Raw genomic sequence first — 14,972 nt, 5'->3', positions numbered from 1 at the left:
TGTCAATCAATGTGTTCCTAATGTAAAAATACCTCAGTCTAAAGCCTTACAATTGGTTGTTGGTAGGATGATGGTTAAACATGTTAAGGTCTAAACTGCATGATAAGTAGGGAAGGTGTATAATGAATGTATTAAAAAAAATGAATGATATATTAATGATGTATTAATGCTGCCCCTAAAAATAAGAGAGGTCCAATTATAAGTCTAACTCTATTACAGTCTTGGCGATTGATTTACGTTAATTCAAGTATCTCAGCACTCCAGAGTTCAGACCAGGAGGGATAATTAAATCCCTTTTGTTTGTTGATTTTCTAGATATAGGAAAATTAGCGAACAACAGTATAAATAATAAAATCAATCTAATTCGTAAAGTAAGTGGTTATTTTTCAACATCAAAGCCCAAATGAACTGATGACATATCAGTCTTTGTTATCTCATCTGTTAGTAGACAGGTTCAGCTTCAGTTGGAGATGCAGTTGTCTTAATTAAACATATTTCTCAAACAGTCTGTAATATTGAGTAAGGATGTTATTATGCTGGTGATGCAACACCATACCTTGTAAGGCATTTAGACAATGCTTCCTCTAATTTAGTTTTTCCAACTTTTAGAGATCATCTCCCTGCACATAAATAGATAAAACTTTACTGACCGAGGGAAACTTTAATATAGGTATGCAACCACTTAACAGACATCTACAAGAAAGTCTGTCCCCAACTTTAGCGACTTTTACCATCATATAGCTCCATCAAAACCACCACCACCCTATACAATTCATTTTTTATGTTGCATAATAAACTACTGTGTACCCAATATCTTGCTATATTAGTTCAAAAAACTAAACAAACAATAAAAAAAAGTATTATATGTTGGTAGCTGTGAGATTGAAGACTGGATCAATATAAGCTCCAGATGACATAAATACATCATCAAAGCTACAGTGGACATTGTTTACTGTGTCCTCACTCAGTAAACGTGACTCCTGTGGCCTTCTCCTCTTAAGAACGATGTTTGAATCGATCAGCTCCTACTGATGGCTCAACATCTCTAAGTGGCAACACTCAATTAGCTCCTTTTGTCCTCTGTCATCTGTCTCCCTCTCAACCTCCCTCTTCATATCACTCTCTCCCTCATCTCGCTGTCACACTTCACTGAGCACCATTACCTCATTATCTCCCCACATCCTCAGTCACATACACAAACAGACACTCAAACACAAACACACACACACACACACACACACACACACACACACACACACACACACACACACACACACACACTCATGCGCGCGCTGACATGAATGAATAAACATGCTGAACTTTGCTCAGTGTTTCTGCATTGCTGCCTCTCTCCCCATTCGTACTTGTTTCCATCACTGCACATCGTCTCCTATCTCCTCATCGCAGCCGCTTCCTCTCCCCACCTCTTCATCATGCAGATGGTAGGGCTGCTGCTGCTGGTGTTGATAAGACTGTTCAAAGCAACTCTACACTGCTGACAGCAGCTTTCCCAGGCAGCAACTAAATCATTAATAAAACTGTCCTGAAATGAATTTAGTTTATTAAGTACTAATTAGGAACTTAGTTTTTTTTTATAAAGAATGAATCTTTCTGCTTCTTCTAGGTCTATATCATATGGCCTGGTTTTTGCCTGATAGCTGGCACAGTCAGAGTGTAGCAATGTCCGTGGTCAGTACATCCATCAATCCTCTTTCCTCTCATCAAGCCAATAATTTCCGATTGTACAGACACAATTTTGAGATCTGATGAGAAGATGGCCATGAAATGTATTAAGCACATTCATTTGTCCCAGACAAGGTACATATTTTACATTTTAGAAACTGTCTAGTACCAGACTCATAACATTGTACATGATGTAATCAGGTGTCATCAGGGACATTCAGTTCACGTGGACTGACTAACTGCTCTCTATAAACTGATGGCAGTCAGACACACTTCCTCTCTCCCCTGGTTTCCACCTGCTTTAGTTTTGTTGTGTTTAGTTGGTTTTAAGTTTAATATCTCTTTATGTTATGTACAATAATATTTTGTAGTTACAACTTGTGTGTGGTCTCCCTTCCTTAGTCCAGCTTTCAGCCGGGTTGTGACAATTACACAATTATCTCATAAATAGTCAGATTCAATGAGCATCTCCACCATGACCCCAGGGCACTTCCTCTAGCACCACAATCAGAAAGACACACACACAAAGAATAGCTAAATAATCACTATATTGTTGATTCTGTCCATCACATTTGCAATATGAAGGATAGCAAACACTACAGTCATTAGCAATTAGTGGTCTACTTAACTCTAGTTTTCTATTTTGGCCAAAAGGTGATGATTCTCTTCATTCATGAAATTACCGGTTGATGAAATTTGAATATCAAGCTGGTTTTTAAAAATAATCGTATTTTTTTGGCTCAGTTGTGTAGCGTTTGATTGCACTCTCTATCTGGAAAATAAAAAAGCAAACAATCACAAAGAAGGGCTCTATCAGTAAATGAGAATAAAAGCCATTTATGTTTTAAAACAAGGACAATTACAGAACAGATTGTCTGAAGCATGGCAGAAATCTGACAAACACATTTCAGCACTCAGACTCTATTAGTGTCATTCTTCTCTTATGTGCTTTTCACAGTGCCATGCAATATTAAGGATCAAACAGTCAGCATCACAGCATGACAGAAAACAGCAACCGTCCTTTTGATGCTGGGGTCATCCTGACAGATATTCATTTTACTCAGAAACATCAAACACATTATATTTGCCAGGTATAAATTAAAGCCAAGCAAGAACCTGTATCTGTCAACACTGTGACCCAGCACTGGCAGAGGTCACTATAATTTTCACACAATGAAAATCTGTTTTCCACTAAAATGTGAGACATACTGTCGGCGGACCTCTTGCAGTCAGCTCTGTGGTGGCTCCAGGTTGGAGGCTGTGCCGACACCTGCTGGGAGCCACGCTGTCTGACCGCCAAACCGCACTTACATCTGACTGGAAATACATCAAAAGTCACTCTGCATAAGACCAGTGTGTAGGCTGCTCCTTACTTGAAATGAAGTATTACAGCCATTTGCTCAACTGATCCCATCGGGGACCAGAAAGTGAGAAAGTAATTGGGCGATCAATCTGCCAATGGCAGGTTTCCATCACAAGGAAGCTGATAGTGCTGTGTGCCACAGCTGCCTCGCTGAATAAATACAGACTCTGTTACTGGCTGTGATTACATGACACAAGTCTCTTTCATTCTCATTAAAAATCAATGTTATTGACAAATTCAACACAAGTAGATGAGTGCTTAACAAAATAACAGACACAGTGTCAAACTCTACTATAGCCAAAGATGAACCCACATTTGGCATTTGAAACAACTGTTGTGCTTTTCACTAAAGGAACTCTTTGACTGCGCTATGTTACTGTTGTAGTAATGAAGAGGGAGAAGATGAGCCACCTGCTACTAGAAAGTGTTGTAGTGAGAGAGAGTTTCGTTATGTTTCTTCCCTGGGATCATTGTTAATTTAACTAAACAACACTGTCTCCTGAAAATGGTGTTTATGTAGTACTAAATTGTTTTCCCAATTATGTTGCATTGACAAAGAACTACATTTCTTATACCATCAGTATCAGCATTTTTGCAACTTGCCAAATACATTAATTAACAACATTTTGTCTTTGTTGAGAGGAACATTTCTAACAAAAAGTATTTGCTGTAGCAGTCCAGTCATATATGAATATAATTTCTTAGAGACAGGGTTGTGACTACTGTACATGCATACAGTACAGATCTGGTTATAAGGAAAATTGTCATATATTACAGTTTTTTTTATCATTAAAAGTGTTGAAATTAAAAAAAAAAAAAAGTAATAATAAAAACTTTACAAGGATACATACATGAGGGGTTTTTATTCTGGCTGAGCTGTTTTCTGGTGATTGTCATTATTCTGTCACTATATGATATTCTGAGAGGAAAGACATCACAATGTAACACCATTTAACTAGTAAATAGGAATAGATACAGTATATGAATACAGACAGCATTTGGATAAATAAGGTTCAGAGACAAAAGAGTGGTCAGAAAAATGGAAGAGGGAAATGATGAATTCCTACAGTGCCCAAATGCATATAGTTATATTATTACAAGAACATTTGCAGCAGGTGGACTAAGTAAAGGCAAAAAAACCAATATGATCTCTTAACATTCATAAGATATGCTACTGTAAAGACAAGCAAACAGTGAATCAGCATGTAGTCAGACACTGGTAGGAAGATTAACAAATCTCTGAACTGGAAAATATGATTTTTTTTTTTTTAATCTGTGAATATGCATACTTTTGAGACAACAGTTGTGACGAGATCAAACAAAATAAACTATCTACTTCAGCTCGACTCTTGTTTGAATCCCCACAGTGGCATGGCAGAGGGACTTGAATGAGTAACACCTTCCCCTGCATCATTAACTCCTGTCAGAATCCCCTGAACAAAGCTTTCAGTCCCAAACTGCTCTACTGGTGCTGTTTATGTGTCACTAGGCTCAGGCAGTGGTCGCAGTGGCTGATTCCCAGGTGTGAATATGTGAATGTGGACACTCCCCCGCAGCTACTGCTGTAAAAAATATTTTTTTTGTTTTTTGTTTTCATTAAAAAAACCCTGAAAAGTCAAAGTCACAAGGTGAGTGTTCATGTGGTGGCGTTTGGGTGTAAAAAGCCTAAGTTCAGAGCTCAGATTCATATGCTGCTTCCAAAATACAAAAAAAAAAAAAAAAAAAATCTGGTTTTGGTTAAATATGTTTTATGCATCAAGTCATGCTCTAATTTTCAATGTTAAACCAAAACAAATTTTTAATCATGCTTAATTTGTATCAAAAAAAAGGTAGTTATTTAGGTTGTACATCAATGCCTAATTGACTTCATTGTTTTGCCTATTCTTGATGCCTGTGTGTTATTTAAGTGTTTGTGTGTGCAACTATGCATGAAAAAATAATTGCATTTTGTCATGATTACTAGAATTGCTTGTATGTTGACTAAAATGAGTCAGTTACTGTTAACTTCAGATTGTATGTGAACTGTAATGTTATGGTCTCATATGGTCTTGCATCTACTGTATGCAAAAATGAAATTAAACTTTCTTTATACATCAATTTTCAAAATCTAAGTTACAAATTGCTTCACAAGGCAGCAAAATAAATCATAATTATATGTAAATCCATATTTATATTGTGACAGTTCTTTCATACAGTATATGTTAATTCTTAAAATGTTTTTTTTTCAGATGGCGTTGTCTACCTCATGCGTGGGTGTATGGCTGATGTGAAGGTTAGATGGCAAAAAGGGGACCACTGCTCATTTCTTGTTTTATCCGTTTTCATAAAAAAACCCAAAAAAAACCACTCAACGCAGTGTTGCCATGATAACAACGGTTGCCTAATAACAATGAAGTAGTGACCACATTTCAAGGGAACACTTTAATACAAACCACAATCTTTCCCTAACCCTCCCCCAGTGGTTTTTTGTTCCTAAACCAGACCAAACCTTAGCCACAGTGTTGTCACATGATAAAAATGTAATCATTTGTTAACAGTTATTTGCAACGGTTTTCGAAAAAGGGCATATTACGCTCCAATGGGTCGTCCTGGAATTCAGGGTACAAACAATGTGTGGTTATATGGTCATTTAATTTGGAGGACTTGTTGTTCCTTGTGCCAAGTCAGAAGCATTTGCACATCGTTTTCTTAAATGCAAGACTAACTGTGACCTTCTGTTAATCGTAGTATCGGTTCTCCTGTACCTCCTAACCACTGCTGCAACTGTGTTTGGGCTCATGTTCAGTCATGTACTGATGATCTTCTACCTTCCAGCTTCTCCCATCTTCATGTCTCACAATCTGGGTGGAACCATGTTACATGAGACACAACCCAGGCCAAAAATGATAAAGTTGTGGTCTTCACAGGTGCTTTTATAACCTTGTTCAGGTAATTAGTCTGAATCAGAAGTCACATCTGTACTCATTTTGGTTCAGTGGCCACTTGTATACTCACATTTATTGCACTGAGATTGCACTTTGAGGCCTGTATTTTCAGAGTAGTGTATCTAACCTGTTTGTTTCTAATTAACGATAACACCAAATACTACATATTGTAATTATTGTAAGATATAATTGTGAATCACTCAATTTTGCAATATACTGTATTTTAGTAGTATCCCATGTCAACAGCAGCAGGGTTTAGGAGCAGAGGCTGAGCAGACTGAAGGTCACGCTGGTTGATCTGTGAGAGTCAGATTTAGGAGTTTTCTTGATACGATCCTTGGACGAATTTGATGGAACATACAAGGCTCCAGCAGCTGCACACTATTACATGCACGCTCTTACATACAGCGTTCCCTCTCCTTGCCTCCCATACGCAATTTTCTCTTCCCTGATGTGTAGAAGGAGGAGGCAGCTTTCAGTTCTTTTCTGTTTGGTACTGTATGTGATAAGTTACAGCGACTTTCCCTGCCCCGTCTGGCCATAAATCCGTGAAATGACTTGGGCTCCACCAGCAGTATTCATCGCTCACGCTCATCCACCAAAACTAAGCTGCCAGACACACACACACACACACACACACAAACCATTTACCCACTGTGACCATCTATGAACAGCAAGAGGATATTGCTCTATTGTTATAATTACAAATTGCAGAAGTATAGGATTTTGACGTTATCATATTTCACAATAATTTTGATTCACGGTTCTTTAAAGGTCTAACCCTGTTATTGATGACTTCATATGGTCAATGGTATATTCAGGACATTATTTTACATCCAGGGGCTTTAAATGTAGATATTTCACTATTTTCTTAAGGCTTGTAAAACTTTATGTAGTGGAGAGGCAAAAAAAAAAAAATCTAATAAATAAGATGAAGAAAAGAGTCACAACACAGAGATATAAAAGATCTGTTGTCATCTCTGATAGCAACACTTGCTCACTGACTATAGCTCAATGTCATGCTTGAATTGCTGACAGTAAATCAGAACTGTCTGCTGGTCAGATGTGGTAGTAGCAGTGCAGTGGAGGCAAAGAGACAGAGCGAGAGATAAACACAGAGGCGGAGACCAAAGAGTGGGGGTCACTCTGACCTGACTGAACTGATTGAACCACCCTCGACTGATTCCTGTGATTGAATAAAATATGAAGAAAGTGCAAAACCTGCAGAGATTCCAGAGGGGCTGAGCTGCTTTTATTATATACTCTATTACAAGAGTCGAGAAGTGTGTGTGTGTGTGTGTCGGTGTCGGTGTGTCGGTGGAGGTGTGGGAGTGTAATCTGCCAAAGGGTGAAAATTATTAAGATGAAAATGAAATGAAAAAGTGGTTTGAGAATCTCATCACAAACAAGGGCAAGATATGGCATTGAAATGTGTGTGGAGCCTTTGGTTGGTCGTGCCGTAAATTATTAACACAGACTGATTTTGTTCTGTGATTGAGAATTTGATCCTGAATTGCGTAAGACTAATTATCATCTTTCATTTCATACCTCAGTAAAGAGGAAGTCTCTATACAGCTCGATTAAAAGTGTGCATTTGTGTTAGTAGACTGAAAAGGTAACAATTTGCTGGTGAGTCCTCTAATTAGTAAGAGGTTTTGTGTCTGTGACCTTATTCATCTCCAAACTAGTTGTGTAAACCCCATATGAATAAGAAATTTCTATAGATTGGTACAAATGAAAACTTATTTAACCCTTGTCACAAGTTTTCATTGACGTATTGTACTCACTGTCGATCTTTCTCTCTCCCAGAGGATAAGTTGTGTTTGAGTGATTCCCTTGGTGTTGAAAAGGTATAGCCTGCAGGCATCCCCCAAGATACTAAGTCAATGTGCTGCTGTATACAAGCTGTATTTTACTGTTAAAAAATCAGTTTGACAAATGTATTGCTGCCCTGGGAGATGTAGTTGTGGGTAGTAGTATTGATTAAGCAGATTTTGAAAGTTCATGTAAAGCAATAATAAATATCTGCTCTGAGTTTGTCATACCACATAAAAAGGTGTAATTAACCATTCAAATCTGAATGATTAAAAAAAGCAAGTTAAAAAAGTTTAAAAGTTAAAAAAAAGGTTTGAAATTCCTGAAAAAGCAGTATTCTGCCTCACGGCAGTTCACAAAATAGTCACAAAATGTTATCTATAGATTCATGTATATGGATACAAATGTTCCATTTTTTCAGCATGACTTTCAAACTACAGTATTTCAATTGAAAGTGTTGCCTATAACATGATCTTTTTCTCTTTTTCTGACTTGGAAACCTCCACACTTACACATCATTGTTAAAAAATAATGATGTCTTATGATGTGACGACACGGTGGTTAAAGTCTAGTTAGGTTTGAGTTAAATGATCATGCCATAAAGTTAGGCAACCTTCATTGTCATGGCAACATAAACACCACAACAAAACAAAAACATCTCAACTTGGAGACATGACACTTGCAGTTGGAAATGGGTGGAGAACAGTGGTCTCCTGCAGCAAAGTCCACCTTTTGCCACTTATCTATGGAACCATCTACCCAACCCACCACCTTCAAACATTGCAGTACATTATACATACATGGCGTTTATATAATGGCATGTGTCATTTAAATGTGGTGTAGGCACAAAAGACACGAAAAATTTGGAAAATTCGTGTCCACGTACACGCATCTACAGATCATAGACTGTATAAAGGAAATGGACGTAACATCCGTGACGTCATCCATTGGTGTGATTTCAGGTGCATGCTGGGAAAAATAAGAACCCCTGCTTTATCGTCAAATATAAAATCAGGGAGGCCAAAATTTCACTAATGAACATCATACTGCATTGAAGGCTTTAAACTAGCGATTGAGACCATAAACACATTTTGAAAACGTTTACTGAGGTTAGTAATCAAGTGAGAAGTTGGTGAATTCTCCATTGACTTGTATAGAGACGGAAGTCCTTTTGACACCAAAACGGTCGCCCCCTGGCGGCCTTTTGCTAGAATGCAGTTCTAAGTTACTTCCACGTTGGCCTCATTTCAGAGGACTGGAACTCCCTGCCTGCTACAGATTACATTTTGTGACTATTTCATGAACTGTCATGAGATTGGGTTGGCTTGAGGCAGCATACAGGTTAAGACAACAATTATGCAAAGTCACCTAGTTCAAATCCAGCCAGGGGGCTTTGTTGCATCTCTCTACTGTTCCTGTCCTCACCTTTTTAAAGTGAACAAATATGCCACAGCTGCAATGAGACACACAAACACCTATATAGAGACATAACTTATTCAGACGCTCATGCTCACACAGATCACTGATTCATCTCCCTGCTTCTTTTCACATTCTTGCAGAAATGTATTTCTCAGTTTAGCAAATGAATGTGCGAACCAGCAATTAAGCACTATACCGTAGTATCGAACCACACATCCTTATAAATCACTCTTTCTCTCCTTGTCTTTAATGCACTTGCTCCTTGATGTATTGTGTGATGTTTCAAAGCTCTCAGCATTGATTTGTGTTATTCTGCACAGAAACTATTCAGAATTATTCTCTCCAAAGTTGTTGTACCAATCTCTCAACCAGATATAGATGGGGTCTCATTTATAACTGTTGTGTACATATAAAACAGGGCTTGAAAGACGGGTATATCACTTCCCATGCAAAAGTTGTTATCATAATCATTTAAGCTAGCAATGTCATCTGTACCTGTGCTTTAGTGACCCATAACTATTCCATTAGCACCTTTTAATTTGAAAAAAAAATATAAGGCAACTCAAATCTCAAATCAAAGTCTGCTCAACATTTCATCAGCGCTATTTCACCCAGAGTGGAGAGGAGCAGGTCAGCTATGGAGCAAAACGCAGCTGCTGAAATTAATGATGTCAGCATGATGTCAGGATGATGTCAGCATGATATCAGAATGTGGCAGGTGGCAGGATCCAGTAAAGTCTGGATTGCCACTCCCTGATATTAAGCATGAATATACTGATTCCTTTTCACCTCGACCACGGTAACTAAGTGATGAAATTATCATTTTCGGTTCTAGAAGAAGATTACATCAAATAAATGCAATTCAAAGGTAGTTGCAGAACAGAGAAACACCCTTATGCTGGATTTTGGAGTACAAATGTTTATTGTATTGTAGGTATGAGTATGTGGTGTAGAAACTACTTAAAACTGGTTAACTTCTGGCCTGCTGCAGTATGTCAAGAGACAACCTAACCAGAGATGCCTACCTTTACAATCCACAGGAATGTTTATTGAAGTTCTATATGGCTGTTTTGGGTTACACACATAATTTCAAGTAGTCCGAAAATGGGAAATAAAACAATAAAAGTCTGTTCACGGATATGGTGATGCTTACTATGCAGTGATGAGTGAGAGAGCCAGATATATTTGCTCTCGAGTTGAAACTGATTGTGCAGGTGTCTCGAGACAAAAAACCTGATTATTCCAGTGAAAGAAATACCAGTACATCAGTATTCATAAAGTTTTTGGAGTGACCATTTATAGTTGAATATGGGTGTGTAGAAGACGTGATATGAGGCTGATCCATGTGCACACATTTGTAGATGGACTGTGATTTTCGAATGGAATAATATGTGCATTTGCGCCTGTACAGTTTTATAAATTTGACAATTTGTTGGCATATGTACACTTTTAGTATGGATCCTACACACTGTTTTATAAATGAGACCCCAGAACTGATTGAAGTTCACTTTGCCCTCTAGACTGTTAAGTTTTAATTACAGCTTGACTAATTTCTTATCAAAGGACAGTAGCTGTGAGAGGGAACGTTAGAGCAGATAGCCTGCAGAGGTGAAATCCATTCCCTGCAGCTGTGTAATGTTCTCTCATCGATCCTGACGTCAGAGGGCACAGACCCACCCCGTGTTCATGTTCTATTTTCACACAGCTGAGTTGAGCCTTACTTCCCACCCACAGGGACATGTTAGGCTGAAGGAGAGGCAATGGAGGAATAATATAATTCTCTTTGGTCAGAACTCGAGCATAAAAGTTGGTTCATTTTTATGAACTCTGTCCAAACAGTGGGTTACAAATGGCTAAGTGGCTTGTTTATGAGACAAAGCGGTGCAAATTTGTCTGAGGGTTTTTTCTATTTCCCCCTCTGCCTCAAGTTACTTATGTTCATATTTGATTATTTTGCATTAGATAAATACTATTTTACTATTTAAATTTAAATTTGCCAGATTGCGATTTTCTTTTAAAAAAAAAATCATTATAGTGACAAAACCGTTTTAAACTGTATTGGAAATGGTTCAACAAACTGAACATTTACTAAATTAAAATATACAGTTTTTAGAGCTGTGTAAAACTTGGCTTTAAGCGTGATTAAGATGTTTATGGTTATGTGTTTGCTTAACTGAAATAATTTTGATATGATTAGATAATCACTGTTAATGATTGAGCTTAGACAGTTAAAAGACTTAAGTTCAATTAATTCTCATTTGTGGTATGGGACATAAATCCTGGTCACCCATCCATCCAAACTCCAGGCATGAGTTTGGAAAGGTGAAATTTCTACAACAAAAAGATATTCTTCATTTCTAATATGCTTGCATGTGGATTTTGTGCTGTGTCACTGATTTTGTTTCATGATAATTTTCCAGCCAAACTGGAAAAATCTGAAGACTAATGGAGATTTTTAAAAATTCTATGACGTTTTCTATCTTCAAAATGCTTTCCACGTTACACAACATGTATATTACTGATGAACACATTTAAAAAATAAGACATTTTTTCAAATGTCCTGCATTTTCAAAATCTTGAAGAGTACTTTTCCTGTTTTTTGTTTCCTTTCCACTCGGCAGCAGCAGTGGGAGGGTTTTGTTTCTCAGCTCTGATGGGTGTTAACCTCCAAATGAGTCTGAGGCAGCGGAACATCTCATTACCGTGGAGACGAGAAGTAAACACATCCTTCAACGAGGGACCGTGACAGAGAGCACTAATTAACAAGGACTTAAACACTTTCTTAAGAGGGCTTGTGAAGGGAGAGAAAAAGTAACACACAGACAAGTGCACGTGCACACACACACACACACACACACACACACACACACAAACCAAACAAAAATGGAAAGCATTTTTGTTTAGTTTGTGCAAATGGAGATAATGACACATACACAAAACCAAACCCACATATGCTGAACAGAGTGAACTAGAGCGATAAACTGCAGTAGAGATGTCTTTTGGTTTAGTTCGATACGATTAAGATTTCATCCTCACTAGAAAATTGGCCGGCCATTATTAAATGAGAAATTACTGCAGCCCTCACCTACAAAGAGACGAACAGATGTAGTACCTGCATTTCTCTGGAAAAATCTGACACTGTGCATACTCCTCTTACTTACCTTCGCCTTGCCAGTCTTTGGCAGCTGATGCAAATGCTACTGCTAGCTAAAGCAGATTAAATGATTTTAGTGCCTCTTTCTGGTGAATCTCAGCAGTCATTGAGGGAGAAATGTGTATTTTGCATTCATGTTTCCTGGTTGTGACAGCAGGGTTGGAGTTTTGATGTCTGAACTGGTGATTTATTTATTCATTGAGCATCTCCACATCGTCTAACGAGAAATTCACACCTCAAGACTAACAGACTTATGTATATGAACTTTCTGCACCCTATATATACTGTCGAGGTTGAGGCAGATGGCCGCCCACTTTGAGCCTGGTTCTGCCTGACATTTCTTCCTGTTAAAAGGGAGATTTTTTCTTGCCACTGTTGCCAAGTGCTTGCTCATGTGGGAATGTTGGGTCTCTTTAAAATGAAAACCTGAAGAGTTCGGTTTAGAACCTGCTTTATGTGTAAAGTGCCTTGAGAAGACTTTGTTGTGATTTGGCGCTATACAAATAAAGATTGATTGATAGCCTTGTTCAGACATACAGCATATACTGCTCAGGGGGTGTCTGTACTACACACTGTGTTATACTCTTGCTGTATTCATTACTATCGATATGCCTCCAGTTAACACAATGCCATGGTTATGTGCTAACTGTATTTCAATGACAATAAAGTTGAATCTTATCAAATCTAATATTACTAAATATTACTGTTAACACTATATTCTCATATCTTTCAGTGCATTTTAGGCAATACAACACAGAAGTTGGAAAAGGGCTTGTTAGACAACAAACATTCAGTTTCCATTTCAGTGAAGTCAGAATAAAAGAGAAAAAACAGCAAACAAGCAAGGTCTGTCTTCAATGCAGGTGTTTGTGTGTGTGTGTGTTTGAATCAGTGATGAGTGTGTGTTCTCTGTACCTTTGTCGCTGAAGTCGTCGACCAGGATGACCTCGGCAATGAGCTGTGGAGGAGAGCGGTTGAGTACGCTGTGAACGGTCCTCAGAAGCGACGACCAGCCCTCGTTATGGAATGGGATGATGATACTGGTGTTGGGCAGCTTCTCCGCATACAGCTTCTGTTTACAGCTACACACAAACAATATGCATTTTATACATTTGTATACTTTTATTGTATTCTAGTATGGTTTACTTTTTAACAAATGATCCCTGTTTTACTCCACTTACACCTTAATGAGGGAAGGATGCATGCAGTAATCCAGGTGCAATCGCCTCTAAAACTATGACAATTGAGAGAAAAAAGGCTACTGATCCAGAAATGTCCCTTAGAAATATAATTGCATTTGCTTTCAGAAAAAAAGAGAGAAAAAAAGACACTTTCATTTCATATAATGTTGAATCCAAACATCTGCAAGGTAACTCTAAATTGCCCATAGATGTGGATGCTTGTTTGTCTGTATGTGTAAAGGGTGTGTATTACGTCTTGACTAATGTGAGATCCTGAAATTGATCAACATGAATAGATAGTGGCTGGATGGATGAATGCACATGTTGTAAAGCAGCAGTTTCTCTATATATTCGCTGTTAATCAAAAACAGCATTGTATGTAACCTTGAGGTCCAAAAGACACGTTGAATGCATTGGCTTCATCTTCATCTGCAAAGCCCTAACTTTGCTTGTGTATTGCTGTGTTTCTTGGTGTGTTAATGCAGAGCTTGACAGAGCTCAAGAGAGATGATAAAGGTGTAGAATTGCTCGAGAGTAACATTTGTTGTTGCTGCCTTCATAGCAGAGAATAAATAGTGATGGACATGGCCATGAAAGCTTCCTGTTTGGCAATGGTTTGGGTTCTTGTAAGACATTGTGATAAAGCGAAGATGTCATTGATAAAAATGTGGGAAAAATAGCTTTATGTGGCAAAGGAATTCTTTATTTTTACAGAAAGAAACAATGGTTAATGGTTCACACTCGTAATGCTACAGTATGTTAGACGGTATGTTTACTCTATATTTTCTTGCTTATGTCAAAACGGGGGTCCTTGGCTATTACACATACTGTAGGACAATTATTAACAAGATATATTATGATTGAAATATAATACTGTTTTGAGAATGTCATGTTGTCTTGGATGCTGTAACAAAGCATTTTCACAAAGATAAATCTAACATGCTGAGGTTTTTATAATAATAAAAATAATAATAATAATACGTTTCATGTATATAGCGCCTTTCACAAACCCAAGGATGCTTGACAGAAGAACATTTTTTAAAAAAAATTAAAACTGTGCAGAGTAGGATGAAGAGAAATGTTCATTAAAACTTGAATATGGAAAAGGAAGGACAGTCACGGAGGGATTGAGGGAGAGAATTCCAGAGCTTGGAGGCCGTGACGCTGAAAGACCGGCCTCCCAAGGTGGACAGTTTGGTGCGTGAGACGGTGAGGAGGTTGGAGGCGGGGGATCAGAGAGACCGAGAGGGAGAATAGGGAGTCAGGAGTTCACTGAGGTATACAGGAGCCAGGTTATAGAGGGCTTTGAAGGTGAGAAGTAGGATTTAGAATTTTATCCGGGACAAAAATGGTTGCCAGTGCAGCTGGGAGAGGATGGGGGTGATATGGGCTGTGTGTGAAGTGTGAGTGAGGATTCTGGCTTATGGTGGATT

General features: G+C 38.1%; 1 protein-coding gene across 1 annotated transcript in view; it reads right to left on the bottom strand.

The window, feature by feature from the left end:
• LOC128371317 (polypeptide N-acetylgalactosaminyltransferase 10-like) overlaps positions 1-14,972 on the bottom strand; it is a 66,231-nt gene that overhangs the window by 26,938 nt on the left and 24,321 nt on the right. The window contains exon 4 of the mRNA XM_053331600.1: positions 13,274-13,440. Coding sequence (XP_053187575.1) covers positions 13,274-13,440 — 167 coding nt within the window. The remainder of the gene's footprint in view (positions 1-13,273; positions 13,441-14,972) is intronic.

The sequence above is a fragment of the Scomber japonicus genome, chromosome 13 (assembly GCF_027409825.1).
Source record: "Scomber japonicus isolate fScoJap1 chromosome 13, fScoJap1.pri, whole genome shotgun sequence".
NCBI lineage: Eukaryota > Metazoa > Chordata > Actinopteri > Scombriformes > Scombridae > Scomber > Scomber japonicus.
Note: the sequence above shows the minus strand (reverse complement) of the source record. Positions and strands in the feature narration are given on the sequence as shown.